Source organism: Catharus ustulatus, chromosome 1 (assembly GCF_009819885.2).
Source record: "Catharus ustulatus isolate bCatUst1 chromosome 1, bCatUst1.pri.v2, whole genome shotgun sequence".
Taxonomy (NCBI): Eukaryota; Metazoa; Chordata; class Aves; order Passeriformes; family Turdidae; genus Catharus; species Catharus ustulatus.
In genome coordinates, this window is record NC_046221.1 from 163376495 (window position 1) to 163392704 (window position 16210).

The window sequence follows — 16210 nt, forward strand, 5'->3', positions numbered from 1 at the left end:
TTAGCAGATGTAGCCACCCCTTCTGCCGTAGCAGCCCAGGCCTCCCAGCCCATAGCCAAGGCCAAAGCCAAATCCACCAGAGATGGGCTGTCCCTGGGCATTGAGTTCACTGCCAACAGCAGCCGAGGAGGTGGATCCCACAACGGTGTTCTGGGGGAAGGAGGTCATGATGGGTCCTGGCAGGGTGACCAGCACAGGGGAAGGGTCAATAATGACTCTGGAGTTCTGGCATTGCAGGGCACAGGGCTCGTTGCAGCTGTTGGCCAGCGGGCTGGGTCCGCAGGGTCGGCAGAGGTCGTAGCAGGCCATGGGTGTGGTGTGGAGGGTCCCTGGAAGAGAGGGGAGTGAGGCAGGGCAGGGCTGTGGGGGTGTGAGGGGTGGTGATGCAGGAGGGTGAGGGAGTATGGAGGCTGTTGTGGGGCTGTGGGGAGGCATGAGGCTGCTGAGGTTGGGGCTGAATGTGCTGGAAGAGAGGGGTCAGGGGTGCAGGAGCAGACGGGTCAGGGGTTTTAGGCTCACCTTGTTGTCAGCAGGATCAGGAGGAGAAGGAGTGAGGAGAAGTGTGTGAGGGAGAGAGGCTCTGGGCTGACTTTTATACTGGTCCTGGAGGGGCGGGACAGCTTTGTCCCATGGCCCTGGGGCATTTTGCAGGCCACAGTTCCTGGCTGTCTCAGAGCGGTCAGTCCTGAGGTGGGGAGTGTTTTCCTTCCCACAACTCTGCTGTGTCATGTCCTACTTTTGAATCCTTCTCCACCTGACTGTGGTGGGAGCTTTCCAATACAAGTATTAGAGACCAAAGTTTGTTTTTTTTGGAAGGACTGTGGACACGACCAGAGCTTTCGGCAGTGGGCTGTCATCAGTGAAGTCACTCCATGACCCTGGTGTGCTGTGGTTTGTGGGAGTCTTTGGAGACATTCCTCCCTCCTCCACAACCCTTTCAGGCTCATCGGGTTTTGCAGCTCTTCTGGGGTTGATGGGTGTCCCCTTCCATCACATTCTCTCCCTCCCTGTCCTGTTGCTGGCATTGTAGACCTGTCTACATGCCAGGCCTTTTGTGCTGGAGATGGGAAATCAATCACTGTGGCACCTCCCCTGCAGTCCAATGCCTTGTGTTACTTCATCCACAGCGCTTGTTTCTGCTGGGCCCAGCAAGGTCAGACTCTGGAGTCTCATTGCTGGACTCTGACTGAAAAATAGAAAGGAAAACTGCTGAAGGATAAGTAAAAGATGTGAGGAGCAATTGAAGGAACTCCAGACATCCACTTTTCAGAAAAAGAAAGTTGATCTTGTTCCTCTCTTGAGGTACCTGAATGGAAATTGTAACATCGGTTTTGTGCAGCACAGACTTGCAAGTCGTGATGTGAGGAGTGTTTTCCTTCTCACGATCCTTCAGTATCATGTCCTGCTCTTGAGGCCTTATTCAACTGACCTTGGTGGCTTCATTTAATTGAGAGTTGGTAATTGGGAAGATTTGTTTGGACAGCATATGTCAGAGAAAACAGAATAAACAACAAATGCCAAGTAGAAGTATAGGAGTCATGAGTGAGGTCATTTTGTGGTACTTGTGTGGTTTAGCGTGTGGGTGTGGTGTGAAGAGGGACCTGATTCCATCACAGCCATGTCAGGCTGGTCTTGACTTGGCAACTTGTCATGCATGATGATCTATCCCTTTCCGTCATAGCCATTCTTCCTTTAAAGTGGGAGTATTTATGACCGAAGGCTGGTATTGATGGTGCATGTAAACGGGAACTCAAGAAGTGACCAAGTTTGGAGAAGTGCGGTGCCACCAGTGACGTTAGCCTTTGGGACTCGTGGTTTTGGAGTGTGTGATGAGAAGAGGCATCCCAAGCTACGCCAGGTCTTTCAGACTGGTCTGGGCTTTGCATCTGTGCCAGGTGTGAGCGCCTGAGCTCTTCCATTCCATATTGGCAGTGCAGGAGTTGCCTCTGTAGCAAGTTGCCAGATGGCGGAGTGGGGAAGGCACCACTTGGCTGTTGCAATAGTCAGAAGGGCCTGGAGCCTGAGGGTTAAAGGAATCCCACAGAAGATCAAGTACAGAGAACATGAAGTTCTGCATCTGTGCAGGAATTGCACTTGGCCACACATAATGTTGTGGGCCGAGAGTCTGGAATGTGACCTTTCTGATCCAGACCCTGTGGTGCTGGCTGAGACCACAGAGATCAGAAAGTTGCTGTTGAGCTTTACTTCATGGGATGTCATCTGTATCCAAGACAGATATTTGAAAACTGTTGCCATGAAGTTGGGAGAGGTGGCCCTTCTAGTCTTTCAAGCACTGGTGAGATTGCATTTGGAATGGTGCAGACAATTCTGGCCTCCAGAGGTGGAGAAGCACATGGAGAACAGTGAGCAAATAGCAGTTCAGAGCCACAAGATATTGCAAGGGCTGAAGATGTTTCCTAGAGGAGAGACTGGGTGAACTGGGACTCTGAGGAGACAAGGTTGGGCAGGAGGTGTCATGAGTGTGTGGGAGCTCAGCTGTTCTCAGCATTGCACAGATGACAGCAAAGGAGGCAAGAGAAGTGTGAAAAGAGACTGAATTCCATGGCCAAAGAAGGCAAGAATTTCTCAGTGTGTGTGGATGGTGACAGAGTGTCAGAGACGATGGGATCGCTCTTGTTGGAGATCCAAAACTGAACTGGGCATAGTCCTGGAAATCCAGCTACTACTGGTCCTGCTGGAGCAGAGGAGATGGAAGCACTTGCTCTCCAAAGTTCCTGCCCAAGTGGGTGATGCTCTTGTTCGTGCATGTACTGGGAGGACTCAAGGGTACTGCTGGAAACGGAATTTTTCAAGTGTGTGCTGTCATAGAATGACTTTGACATGGCAGTACCCAGGACAGAATTGTGTCCAAGCTTTGGTGTATGAAGACATGGTCTTGTGTCATGGTCTGTACGGTCCGACCTGTCTTCTGTTTCCAATGTCAGCACAGGTTGTTACTAGTGGGGGCATATTGGCTAAGAAATGTTCTTTGCTCCTTTTCCAACCAACATAATGGTTGAGTAGTGGCATTGCTCTGGGTTAGGATTTGTGACCATTGCAATTCCGAAAGAAGAGCAAGCAACTGAGGTTCTAATAAATGAAAAATTTATTGATGTGAAAGAATTTTGAGAAAGAAGAAACTGAAGGAATTGGATATGGGTTGAAAGTTGGGCGACAATGAGCCAAGGTGCTTTGCTTGCAGGAGCTGTTGCCAGAGCCCTGCACTGCTGCTGTCAGGAGTGATGCTGAGGGTCCTTAGCAGATGTAGCCGCCCCTTCTGCCATAGCAGCCCAGGCCTCCCAGCCCATAGCCAAGGCCAAAGCCAAATCCACCAGAGATGGGCTGTCCCTGGGCATTGAGTTCACTGCCAACAGCAGCCGAGGAGGTGGATCCGACGACAGTGCTCTGGGGGAAGGAGGTCATGATGGGTCCTGGCAGGGTGACCAGCACAGGGGAAGGGTTGATGATGACACGAGAGTTCTGGCATTGCAGGGCACAGGGCTCGTTGCAGCTGTTGGCCAGCGGGGTGGGTCCGCAGGGACGGCAGAGGTCGTAGCAGGCCATGGGTGTGGTGTGGAGGGTCCCTGGAAGAGAGGAGAGTGAGGCAGAGCAGGGGAGTGGGGGTGTGAGGGGTGGTGATGCAGGAGGGTGAGGGAGTGTGGAGGCTGCTGTGGGGCTGTGGGGAGGCGTGAGGGCTGTTGAGGCTGGGGATGAGCGTGCTGGAAGAGAGGGGCCAGGGGTGCAGGAGCAGGAGGGTGAGGGGCTTGAGACTCACCTTGTTGTCAGCAGGAGCAGGAGGAGAAGGTGTGAGGAGAAGTGTGTGAGGGAGAGAGGCTCTGGGTTGCCTTTTATGCTGGTCCTGGAGGGGCGGGACAGCCTTGTCCCATGGCCTTGGGGCATTTTGCAGGCCTGGTGAGTCCTGAGGTGGGGAGTGTGTTGCTTCCCACAACTCTGCTGTGTCAAGTCCTGCTCTTGAGTCCATGACCATGACGGCAGCTTTTGAATGCAAGGATTAGAGACCAAAGGCTGCTGTTGATGTTGTTTTTCTGGGAGGGATGAAAAAATGACCAGAGCTTTCAAGAGATGGGATGTCATCATTTTGGCTGTGCTGTGGTTTTGTGTGTGTTTAGAGAAGAGGGACCTCATTTCACCACATCCAGGTGAGGCTCGTTTGTGGTTTGGGTTTTGTAGCTCTCCTGCTGCTCTCAGATGTCCCCTTCCATAACATTTTTGTTTCCCTATCATGTTGTGAAATATCTAGACCTGTCTGTATTCCAGGCCTTTCCCAATGGAGATGGAAAGCAACTCCTGTGATTTAGGGATGCCTCCCATAGTCCCCAAGTTCTTGTGTTGGTGGATCCATAGCTGGTGAAGGATAAGGATAAGAGGTGAGAGGAGCACTTGATGGAACTGCAGTTGCTGATTTTTCAGAAAAAGTGTGTTGACCCTATTACTGTCTAGATGAACGTTAATGGTACTCATAATATCAATTTTGTTTGACACAACCTTACAAGTCATGATGTGGGGATTATTTTCCTTCCCACAATCCTTCATTGTCCTGTCCTGCTCTTGAGGCCGTATCCATCTGACTGTAGCGGCAGGTTTAAAGTGAGAGTTGGTATTTGGGAGGATTGGCATGGAAGATGTGTGTCAGGGAAACCAAAATATACAAAAGCCTAGGATAAGTATGGGTGTCATCAGTGAGGTCATTTTGTTGTACTTGTGTGGCTTATTTTGTGGGTGTGATGTGAAGAGGGACCTGATTCCATCACAACCATTTCAGACTGGTCTGGCATTTGCAGCTGTGCCATGCATGAAGAGCTGCCCCTTCCATAATAGTCATTTCTCCTTTAATGTGTATTTAAGGCCAAAAGCTCATGTTGATGGTGCATGTCAATGGGAACTTAAGAAGTGACCAAGATTTGAAGACATGGTGTGTCGCCAGTGAAGTCAGCCTGTAGACTGGTTTTGGGTTAGTGGGTGTCATGTGAAGAGGGGTCTCATGCTGTGCCAGGTCAGTCAGGCTGGTCTGGACTCTACATCTGGTCAAGGTGGGAGCACCTGAATTCTGTTCCACATGGGCAGTAGGAGAATTGCCTCCTAAGAAAGTTGGCAGATGATGGAGTGTCTGTGTCACCACTTGGTAGTTCCAGCAGCCAGAGGGATCTGGAGGCTTAGTTTTAGAGAAATCACCTGTATTTCAAATGCTGGGCCCCTGATCATTCTGCAACCTGATTGCCTAGAAAGAGGCTTGTGCAGAACAAAGAGATCATTAGGTTGCAGTGGAGATTTATTTCAAAGGATGTCACCAGTGTTCAAGAGAGATTCCTGAAAATTGTTGCCATGAAGTTGTGACTGGTGGCACTTCCTCTCTCTAGAGCACTGGTGGGATCTCATGTGGTGTGGACAGTTCTGGCCTCCAGAGGTGAAGAATCAGTAGGGGATTGTGAACAAAGGCAACATATAGAAAGGGGCTGGAGTATTTTTCCTGGAGGAGTGACTGAGAGAGCTGGGACTATGAGGAGACAGGGCTAGAGACTGAGAGAGCTGAGGAAACAAAGTTGGGCAGGAGGTATCATGAGTGTATGGCAGCTTTGCTGTTCACAATATTGCACAGATGAAAGAAAAGGGAACAAGTGCACTTGTGAAAAGAGACAGAATTCCAGGGGCAAAGGAGGCAAGAATTTCTCAGTGTATGTGGATGGTGACAGAGTGTAAGAGACAATGGGATCCCTCTTCTTGGAGGTCCCAACTGCCATAGTCCTGCAAATCCTGCTCCTGCTGGGCCTGCTTGAGCAGAGGAGATGGAAGCGCTTGCTCTCCAGAGTTCCTTCCCATGTGCATGATACTTTTGTGCCTCTGCTAGCTGGGAGGATTCAAGAATCCTGATGGAAAGGGTGTTTTTCAAGTGTGTGGTGGCCAAGTGTGACTTTGGTTGAGCTGTGCCCATGAGAGAATGGTTGTGTCGAAGACTTCATGGTAGCAGGTGACGGGCTTGTGTCACATTCTGGAAGGGCTCCCTCTCCTCTGTATCCATGTCAGCGTTGGTTGTTACTGGTGAGGACATATTGGCTAAGAAATGTTCGTTGCTCCTTTTCAATCCAAGATAATGGTTGAGTAGTGGCATTGCACTGGGTGAGGATGTGAGACCAATGGAATACCAAAAGAAGAGAAAGCAACTCAGGTTCTGATTCAAGAAAAATTTATTGAAGTGAAAGAATTCTGTGGAAGAGGAAGATTAAGGAATGGTGTGAGGTGTGAGGTAAAAGTAAGGTGACCATTTGCCAAGATGCTTTGCTTGCAGGAGTTGTATCCAGAGCCCTGAGCCGGTGGTGTCAGGAGTGATGCTGAGGTCCCTTAGCAGATGTAGCCGCCCCTTCTGCCATAGCAGCCCAGGCCTCCGAACCCATAGCCAAGGCCAAAGCCAAATCCACCAGAGATGGGCTGTCCCTGGGCATTGAGTTCACTGCCAACAGCAGCTGAGGAGGTGGATCCGACGACGGTGCTCTGGGGGAAGGAGGTCATGATGGGTCCTGGCAGGGTGACCAGCACAGGGGAAGGGTTGATGATGACACGAGAGTCCTGGCATTGCAGGGCACAGGGCTCGTTGCAGCTGTTGGCCAGCGGGGTGGGTCCGCAGGGTCGGCAGAGGTCGTAGCAGGCCATGGGTGTGGTGTGAAGGGTCCCTGGAAGAGAGGGAGGTGAGGCAGGGCAGGGCTGTGGTGGTGTGAGGGGTGGTGATGCAGGAGGGTGAGGGAGTGTGGAGGCTGCTGTGGGTCTGTGGGGAGGCGTGAGGGCTGCTGAGGCTGGGGCTGAGAGTGCTGGAAGAGAGGGGTCAGGGGTGCAGCAGCAGGAGGACTTCAGGGTCTTGAGACTCACCTTCCTGTCAGCGGGATCAGGAGGAGAAGGAGTGAGGAGAAGTGAGTGAGAGACGGAGGCTCTGGACTGGCTTTTATGCTGGTCCTGGAGGGGCGGGACAGCTTTGTCCCATGACCCTGGGGCATTTTGCAGACCACAGTTCCTGACTGGGTAAGGGTGCTGAGTCCTGTGGTGGGGAATGTTTTTCCAACCCATAACTCTGCTGTGTCATGTCCTACTTTTGAATCCATCTCCATCTGACCTTGGCAACAGCTTTTAATTGCAAGTATTAGTGACCAAAGGTTTTTTTTGGGGACGTCTGTGGATATGACGAGAGCTTTGCATAGTGGGGTGTCATCAGTGAAGTCACTTCATGGCCCTGGTGGGCTGTGGTTTGTTGGTGTCTTTGGAGACAGCTCTCACTTTCCCGCAACCCTGTCAGACTCATCTGGGTTTGCAACACTCCTGGAGGTGACCAGGTGTCCCCTTCCATCACATTCTCTCCATCCTTGCTCCATTGCTAACATTCTAAACCTGTCTACATGCCAGGCCTTTCCTGTTGGAGATGGTAAAACAAGCTCTGTGATGCCTCCCCTTCAGTCCAATGCCTTGTGTTGGTTCATCCATGGCGCTCGTCTCAGCTGGGCCCAGCAAGGTCACAGTGTGAAGCCTCAATTCTGGCTCTGAGTGTAACTGTAAAGGAAAATTGCTGAAGGATAAGTAGAAGATGTGAGGAGAGGTTGAAGGAACTCCAGACATTCACTTTTCAGAAAAAGTGGTTTGACCTTGTTCCTCTTTGGAATTACCTGAATGGGAATTGTAATATTGGTTTTGTCTGCCATAGACTTGCAAGTCACGATGTGGGGATTGTTTTCCTTCCCACAATCCTTCAGTGGCATGTCCTGCTCTTGAGGCCGTGTCCATTTGTTCTTGACAGCAGCTTTTAAGTGAGAGTTGTATTTGGGATCATCGCCATGGAAGACGTGTATCAGGGAAACCAGAGGATCCACAAAAGTCTAGGGTACGTATGGGTGTCATCACTGAGGTAGTTTTGTTGTACTTGTGTTTTAGTTTGTGGGTTCAGTTGTGAAAAGGGGCACCTTTCCATTACAACCATGTCAGGCTGCTCTAGGCTTTGCCACTTTTCTGTGTGTGAGAAGCTGAGTCTTCCATGATGGTTATTCTTTCAACAAAATTTGAGTATTTGAGCCTAAAAGCTTGTGCATGTCAAAGAGGACTGAAGATTTGACCAGGATGTGAAGGGATGGGGTGTCATCAGTGAAGTCCACCTGTAGTAATTCATGGTTTTGTGTTTGTGGGAGTGATGTGAAGAGGGCCTCCAAACTATCCCAGGTCAGTCAGTCTGCTCTGGGTTCTGCATATGTGCCCAGTGTGAGCATCTGTATTCTGCTCCACATGGCCTGGGGGGGGAGTTGCCTCTTCAGCAAGTTGACCACTGGTGGAGTGGCTGAGGCACCAGTTGGCTGTTCCACCACTCAGAATGGCCTGGAGACTGAGGGTTAATGGAACCCCTCAGAAGCTGAATTGAGGAAAATGTGAAATTCTGCATCTGGACAGGAAATGCACTTGGTCGCACATCGTGTTGTGGCCTGAGAAACTGGACAGTGGCTCTTCTGAAGTTGGAGCCTGTGGTGCTGGTTGAGAACAAAGACACCAGAAGGTTGCAGTGGAGCTTTACTTCAAAGGATGTCACCTGTGTCCTAGACAGATTTCAGAAAATTGTTGCCATGATGCTGGGAGAGGTGGCCCTTCCTGTGTTTCAAGCACTGGTGAGCTCTCATGTGGAGAGTTGTGGACAGTTCCGGCGTCCACAGATGGGGAATCACAACGGGTGTGGTGGATGAAGAGCAGTTGAGGGCCACAAGATAGTGCAAGGGCTGGAAAATCTTTGCTAGAGGAGACACTGAGAGCTGGGACTCAGGTAACAAGGTTGAGCGGGAGGTGTCACGAGTGTGTTGGAGCTCCACTCTGCATCGCATTAATGGGAAGGGAGTGAGTGCATGAGTGTAAAGAGACAGAATTCCATGGGGAAAGGAGACCAGAATTTCTCAGTGTGTGTGGCTTGTCACAGAGCGTAAGAGACAATGGATTCCCTCTCCTGGGAACTGTAAAACAGAACTGGCCATAGTCCTGGAAATCCAGTGGCATTTCGCAGAGTGAAGATGTGGCATCACTGGAATTCCAAAAGAAGAGGAAGCAACTCAGGTTCTGAAGCAAGAAAAATTTATTGAAGTAAAAGAATTCTGAGGAAGATGAAGGAATGGTGTGAGGTACAAGTAAGGTGACGATTAGCCAAGGTGCTTTGCTTGCAGGAGCTGTTTCCAGAGCACAGAACTGGTGGTGTCAGGATTGATACTGAGGTCCTTAGCAGATGTAGCCACCCCTTCTGCCATAGCAGCCCAGGCCTCCCAGCCCATAGCCAAAGCCAAATCCACCAGAGATGGGCTGTCCCTGGGCATTGAGTTCACTGCCAACAGCAGCTGAGGAGGTGGATCCAACAACGGTGCTCTGGGGGAAGGAGGTCATGATGGGTCCTGGCAGGGTGACCAGCACAGGGGAAGGGTTGATGATGACACGAGAGTCCTGGCATTGCAGGGCACAGGGCTCGTTGCAGCTGTTGGCCAGCGGGGTGGGTCCGCAGGGACGGCAGAGGTCGTAGCAGGCCATGGGTGTGATGTGGAGGGTCCCTGGAAGAGAGGAGGGTGAGGCAGGGCAGGACTGTGGGAGCGTGGGGAGTGTTGATGCGGGAGGGTGAGGAGTGTGGAGGTTGCTGTGGGTCTGTGGGGAGGCGTGAAGCTGCTGAGCCTGGGGATGAGGGGTCTGGAAGAGAGGGGTCAGGGTTGCAGAATGGGAGGGGAAGGGGCTTGAGACTCACCTTGTTTTTAGCAGGATCAGGAGGAGAAGGAGTGAGGAGAAGTGTGTGAGGGAGAGAGGCTTTGGACCGGCTTTTATGCTGGTCCTGGATGGGCGGGACAGCTTTGTCCCATGGCCTTGGGGCATTTTGCAGGCTGCAGTTCCTGGCTGGCTCAGAGTGGTGCGTCCTGTGGTGGGGAATGTTTTTCCATTCTACAACTCTGCTGTGTCATGTCCTACTTTTGAATCCATCTCCATCTGACCTTGGCTACAACTTTTAAATGCAAGCATTAGAGACAAAAGCTTTTTTTTTTTTTGGGGACAGCTGTGCATGTGACCAGAGCTTTGCATAGTGGGGTGTCATCACTGAAGTCACTCCATGGCCCTGGTGTGCTGTGGTTTGTGGGTGTCTTTGGATACAGCCCCAATTCCCCACAGCCCTGTCAGGCTCATTGGGCTTTGGAGCTCTTCTGGAGGTGATGGGCATCCCCTTCCATCATGTTCTCCCCATCCTTGTTCCATTGCTAACATTCTAAATCTGTCTACATGCCAGGCCTTTTGTGCTGGAGATGATAAAACAATCTCTGTGATGCCTCCCCTGCTGTCCAATGCCTTGTGTTGGTTCATCCATATAGCTCCACTCAACTGGGCCCAAAAATCTCACACTCTGGGGTCTCATTGCTGGGCTCTGAGCAAAAATTAGAAAGGAAAACTTCTGATAGAGAGGATGACATGAGGAGGTGTTGAAGGAACTCCAGATACTCACTTTTCAGAAAAAGAGAGTTGACCTTTTTCTTCTCTAAAACTGCCTGAATGGAAATTTTAACAGCGGTTTTGTCTGGCATGGACTTGCGAGTCGTGATGTGAGGATTGTTTTCCTTCCCACAACTCTTCAGTGTCCTGTCCTGCTCTTGAGGCTGTGTCCATGTCACCTTGGCAGCAACTTTTAAGTGTGAGTTGGTATTTGGGAGCATTGACATGGAAGATATGTGTCAGGCAAACAAGAATAAACAATGAAAGCCTCGGAAAAATATGGGTGTCATCAGTGCAGTCATTTTGTGGTACTTGTGTGGTTTTGGTTTTGGGTGTGCTATGAAGAGGGGCACCATTCTAATGCAGCTCTGTGGGACTGGAGTGGTCTTTGCATCTGTGCAGTGCATGAGGAGCTGACTCTTCCATCACACTCCTTCTGTCTCTAAAATATCAGTATTTGAGGCAAGAGTCTGGTGTTGGTGCATGTCAAAGGGAACTGAAAACATGATCAAGATTTTTAGGGGTGTGGTGTCATCAGTGAGGTCAGTACTTCACTCTCACCCTGGTTTTGGTTATGTGGGTGTGTTGGGAAGAGGGGTCACAAACTATCCCAGGTCTGTCAGGCTCGTTTGGGCTCTGCACCTGTGCCTGGTCAACACCTGGACTCATTCCCATATGGGAAGTGGGAGAGTTTTCCCATTGAGTAAGTTGGCAGATGGTGGAGTGGCTGAGGCACCACTTTGCTTTTCCACCGCTCAGAGGGATCTGGAGTCTAAGGGTTAAAGGGATCTCCTGCATTTCAAGATCATAAAATGTGAAGTTCTGCATTTGGGCAGTAATTGCAGCCCATGATCATGCTCTGGACTGAGAATCTGTGAAGTGGCTTTTCTGAGCAGGACCCTGTAGAGCTGGGGGAGGACACAGAGTTCAGAAGGCTGCACTGGGGCTTTACTATAAAGGATGTCACGCTTGTCCAAGACAGATTTCAGAAAATTGTTGCCATGAAGCTGGGACAAGTGGACCATTCTTTTCTTTCGAGCACTGGTGAGATCCCATGTGGAGTGGTGTGGACTGTTCTGGCCTCCACAGGTGAAGAATGCATAGGTGGTAGTGAATTAACACCAGTTGAGGGCAAGCAGAAACTTAAGGGTGTGGTGGATGATTGCTAGAAGAGAGAATGAGAGCTGGGACTCTGAGGAGACAAGGCTGGGCAGGAGATGCCACAAGTGTATGATTACCCAGCTGTTCTCAGGACTGCACATGTGAAGGAAAAGGGGCAAGTGCACTTGTGAAAAGAGACAGAATTCTATCAGCAAGATTGTTTTTGTGGTTGTGGGTGTTCAGTGAGTGTAGGAGATGATGGATTTCCTCTCCTTGGAGCTCCAAAACGGAACTGTCCATAGTCCTGGAAATCCTACTTCTGCTGAAGCTGATTGAGCAGCAGGAGTGGAACCATTTACTCCCCAGATTTCCTGCCCAAGTGCATGATGTCATTCCCCTGTCTGCTGGGAGGATTTAAGAATCCTGATGGGAAGAGAATGTTTCAAGTGTGTGCTGGCATAGGAGGACTTTGGTAGGGCAATGCCCAGGACAGAATTTTTGTGTCAAAGCATTTGGTGAATCAAGTTGTGCGCTTGTGTCGTGTTCTGTACGCTCCCCCCTCTCTTCTGCTTCCCATGTCAGCGTTGGTTGTTACTGGTGGGGACTTATTTTCTAAGGAATATTCTTTGCTCCTTTTCCATCCACCATAATTGTGGATGAGTTTTGCAATTCCAAAACAAGAGGGAGCGACTCAGTTTCTGATTCATGAAAAATTTATTGAAGTGAAAGAATTCTGAGAAAGAGGAAGCTGCTAAAGGAATCAGGTGTGAGGTAGAAGTAAGGTGACCATAAGCCAAGGGGATTTGCTTGCAAGTTCTGTTACTAGAACCCTGAGCAGGTGGTGTCAGGGTTGGTTCTGAGGGTCCTTAGCAGATGTAGCCGCCCCTTCTGCCATAGCAGCCCAGGCCTCCCAGCCCATAGCCAAGGCCAAAGCCAAATCCACCAGAGATGGGCTGTCCCTGGGCATTGAGTTCACTGCCAACAGCAGCCGAGGAGGTGGATCCGACGGCGGTGTTCTGGGGGAAGGAGGTCATGATGGGTCCTGGCAGGGTGACCAGCACAGGGGAAGGGTTGATGATGACACGAGAGTCCTGGCATTGCAGGGCACAGGGCTCGTTGCAGCTGTTGGCCAGCGGGGTGGGTCCGCAGGGTCGGCAGATGTCGTAGCAGGCCATGGGTGTGGTGTGGAGGGTCCCTGGAAGAGAGGGGAGTGAGGCAGGGCAGGGCTGTGGGGGTGTGAGGGGTGGTGATGCAGGAGGGTGAGGGAGTGTGGAGGCTGCTGTGGGGCGGTGTGAGGGTTGTTGCGGCAGGGTTTGAGCATGCTGGAAGACCCGAGCCAGGGGTGCAGGAGAAGGAGGACCAGAGGCTTAGGACTCACCTTGTTGTCAGCGGGAGCAGGAGCTGAAGGTTTGAGGAGAAGTGTGTGTGGGAGAGAGGCTCTGAGCTGGCTTTTATGCCGTTCCTGGAGGGGCGGGGCAACTTTGTCCCTTGGCATTTTGCAGACATTGTGGTTCCTGAGGTGTGGATTGTTTTGCTTCCCACATCTCTGAAGTCTCATGTCCTGCTTTTCGGTGCATGACCTTTGCAGTAGGTATTAAATGCAATTTTTAGTGACCAATGACCGTTGATTTGTTTTTCAGGGTAGGCTGAAGAAGTTACTAGACCTTTGAGAGGTAAGGTGTCTTTTGTGTGGCCATGCTGTGCTGTAATTTGTGGGTGTCTTGTAGAGATGGTCTTCATTCCTCCACAGTAATGTCAGACTCCTCTGGGCTTCGGAGCATCTCTGGGGGTAGGGGTCGTCCTCTTCTACCACATTGTCTCCCTGCACATCCTTTACCAACTTCCTGAACCTGCCTACATGCCAGACCTTTCCTGCTGGAGATGGGAAAGCAATACCTGTTATTTGGGTTTACCTGTCGTGCTCTCCAATGTCTTGTGTTGGTTCATCCATAACGTTCATTTCAGCTGCCCCAGCTAGGTCCTACTGTGGGGTCCCATTGCAGCACTTTGAGTGACACCTAGAAAGGAAAACTAGTGAAGGATAAGAAGACAACTGTGTGAGGCGCTGCTGAAGGACCTGGGTGCATTTAATTTTCAGAAGAAAAGAGTTGATCTTTTTATTTGCTCAAGTTAGGATTTTCTGAATGATAACAGTAACATCAGTTTTTCTTGGCCCAGCCTGGCGAGTCATGAGCTGGGGACTGTTTTCCTTCCTGAAACTCTACAATTCCATGTCCCACTCTTGTGACCATGTCCATCTGACCTTGGCAGCCACTTTAAAGTGGGAGTTGGTATTTGGAAGGAGTTTCTTGGAAGCTGTGTGTCAGGGAAACCAAAGAAACCACAAATGCATAGGAAAATTGGGATGTCATCATTGAGATCAACCCATTAGGCTGGTGTGCTTTGGTTTGTGGTTGCATTGGAGAGAGGGACCCCATTCCTTTACAGCCCTGTCAGACTGATCTGGGCTTTGTGGCTGTGCCAGGCATTAGAATCTGCCCCTTCCAGTGCATTTACTCCCTTCCACCTTGCCCATGGCTTTCCAGGGACCTTGTTCCTGCAGACAAGGATGGGACAATTTTTTCCCCTACAAAGCATTTCCAAGTGCAGGTTGTACGAGGGGATGAGGAGCAGTTAGAATTAACTTTGGAGGGCAAAAACATGTCTTAGTGACCTCTGTGTTACCTATAGGAAAAAAAAAATCTTACTGTGGATGATGAGGGAGCCATGTCTGGTATTTACCTCCACCTCTTAGCAGTGTCTTTGGCACTGCATACTACTGCATCATCCCAGACCATGCAAGGATGTACAGGTGGTGTAAAGGGTCAGTGAGGTGGATGACTATATTAATATAATATTTAAACAACATGACCTGAAACCTTGTGACCCAAAGTCAAGCTGGAGTCAAACCTCCAATGTAGTAACTCAAAAGTCGTATCCATGAGGCCAACACTGTTCAAGATCTTCAAAAATGATATGAGCAGTTCTGGGCTCCCCAGGGGAGGAGACTTAGTGAAACAAGGCCAGTTCAGGGCTACCAAGATATTTAAAGGGCTGGAGGATTTTTCACAGAGGAATGAGACAGGTGGGACTTCCAGGAGACAAAGTTGGGTAGGGGGTTGTTACCAGTGTGTGTAAATCCCTGATGGCTGGGAATGAAGCCAAGGGATCACGTCTGTTCTCAGTGCTGCACATGTGAAGGAAAAGTTGGTAAGGGCACAAGTGAAAACAGATGGAATTCCATAGGCAGTGCAGACAGCCTTTTTTTTTTTTAGCATGAGAGTGGTCACAGAGTGGAAGAGGTTCAGGAGTCTCTGTCCAAAACCAGAACTGTCCATGGGTCTGGAAATCCTTCTCTAGGTAGCCTTACTTGAGCAGAAGGGATGAAATCGCTTACAGCACTTTGTGAGTTTCCCTGAGAGTGGATGATATTGTGATTGTTTGTATGGTCTGAGAGTTCTGGTGGGAGGAGATATTGTCAAGGATGTGCTGGAATGGAGAGACTCCCCCGGAGCAATGAACAGGAGAGCACTGATGTGTCCACAAAACCTCTGATATGGCAGGTGATGTGTTTTACCTTGTTCTGGAAGGTCACCCTTCAACCCGCTTGCTGTACCAGACTTGGTTGTTTCTCATGGGAGCCTACTTTAGAAAGGCGTTGTGCCCCTTTTCCATCCAACCCATGGCACTGTGCTATGTGGAGGTGTGAGAGCTTTGGAGGTCACAAAGAAGAGGAGACATGTGAGGCTTTGATGCAGGAAAAATTTATTTCTGCAAAAGAATTAAAGGGCAAGGGAGAGATGTTGAAGTGATCCAGTGTGAGGTGAAAATAAGACGACCATCAGCTGAGGTGCTTTGCTTGCAGGAACTCCTGCCAATGCCCCAAACTGGAGGTGTCAGGGATGGTGCTGAGGGTCCTCAGCAGATGTAGCCACCCCTTCTGCCATAGCAGCCCAGGCCTCCCAGCCCATAGCCAAGGCCAAAGCCAAATCCACCAGAGATGGGCTGTCCCTGGGCATTGAGTTCACTGCCAACAGCAGCCGAGGAGGTGGATCCGACGGCGGTGCTCTGGGGGAAGGAGGTCATGATGGGTCCTGGCAGGGTGACCAGCACAGGGGAAGGGTTGATGATGACACGAGAGTCCTGGCATTGCAGGGCACAGGGCTCGTTGCAGCTGTTGGCCAGCGGGGTGGGTCCACAAGGACGGCAACTGTCGTAGCAGGCCATGAGTGTGGTGTGGAGGGTCCCTGGAAGAGAGGGGAGTGAGGCAGGGCAGGGGTGTGGGGGTGTGAGGGGTGGTGATGCAGGAGGGTGAGGGAGAGTGGAGGCTGTTGTGGGGCTGTGGGAGGTGTGAGGGCTGCTGCGGCAAGGGCTGAGGGTGCTGGAAGAGAGGGGTCAGGGGTGCAGGAGCAGGAGGAGTAGGGGCTTGAGACTCACCTTGTTGTCAGCAGAAGCAGGAGGAGAAGACGTGAGGAGATGTGTGTGAGGGAGAGAGGCACTGGGCTGCCTTTTATGCTGGTTCTGGAGGGGTGGAGCATCCTTGTTCCATGGTCTTGTGGCATTTTGCAGGCAGCAGCTCTTTGCTATCCCAACCTTGTGAGTCATGAGTTGGGAATGTTTGCCT

The 16210-nt window shown here is 50.7% G+C and overlaps 5 protein-coding genes across 5 annotated transcripts; all 5 read right to left on the reverse strand.

The window, feature by feature from the left end:
- LOC117008214 (feather beta keratin-like) lies at positions 1–309 on the reverse strand. Its single transcript, XM_033081894.1, has one exon. The coding sequence runs from the start codon at positions 307–309 to the stop codon at positions 1–3; it is 309 nt and encodes a 102-aa protein (XP_032937785.1).
- A 2946-nt stretch (positions 310–3255) lies between these two features.
- Positions 3256–6666, reverse strand: LOC117003415 (feather beta keratin-like). Its single transcript, XM_033073338.1, has 2 exons — positions 6368–6666; positions 3256–3325 (listed from the first exon to the last, which is right to left on the reverse strand). The coding sequence occupies exons 1-2, from the start codon at positions 6664–6666 to the stop codon at positions 3256–3258; spliced, it is 369 nt and encodes a 122-aa protein (XP_032929229.1).
- A 2577-nt stretch (positions 6667–9243) lies between these two features.
- LOC117004483 (feather beta keratin-like) lies at positions 9244–9546 on the reverse strand. Its single transcript, XM_033075254.1, has one exon. It carries the CDS (start codon positions 9544–9546, stop codon positions 9244–9246), a length of 303 nt encoding a protein of 100 aa, XP_032931145.1.
- A 2906-nt stretch (positions 9547–12452) lies between these two features.
- On the reverse strand, positions 12453–12771 carry LOC117005325 (feather beta keratin-like). Its single transcript, XM_033076883.1, has one exon. It carries the CDS (start codon positions 12759–12761, stop codon positions 12453–12455), a length of 309 nt encoding a protein of 102 aa, XP_032932774.1. The 5' UTR covers positions 12762–12771.
- A 2733-nt stretch (positions 12772–15504) lies between these two features.
- Positions 15505–15813, reverse strand: LOC117008981 (feather beta keratin-like). Its single transcript, XM_033083129.1, has one exon. It carries the CDS (start codon positions 15811–15813, stop codon positions 15505–15507), a length of 309 nt encoding a protein of 102 aa, XP_032939020.1.
- Between the last annotated feature and the right edge of the window lie 397 nt (positions 15814–16210).

Coding starts and splice junctions, on each gene's coding strand:
- LOC117008981 (XM_033083129.1), bottom strand. CDS start 15,813: ATGGCCTGCTACGACAGTTGCCGTCCTTGTGGACCCACCCCGCTGGCC.
- LOC117003415 (XM_033073338.1), bottom strand. CDS start 6,666: ATGGCCTGCTACGACCTCTGCCGACCCTGCGGACCCACCCCGCTGGCC. Junction 3,326..6,367: donor TATGGCAGAAGGGGCGGCTA/CATCTGCTAAGG, acceptor CTCTGGTGGATT/TGGCTTTGGCCTTGGCTATG.
- LOC117008214 (XM_033081894.1), bottom strand. CDS start 309: ATGGCCTGCTACGACCTCTGCCGACCCTGCGGACCCAGCCCGCTGGCC.
- LOC117004483 (XM_033075254.1), bottom strand. CDS start 9,546: ATGGCCTGCTACGACCTCTGCCGTCCCTGCGGACCCACCCCGCTGGCC.
- LOC117005325 (XM_033076883.1), bottom strand. CDS start 12,761: ATGGCCTGCTACGACATCTGCCGACCCTGCGGACCCACCCCGCTGGCC.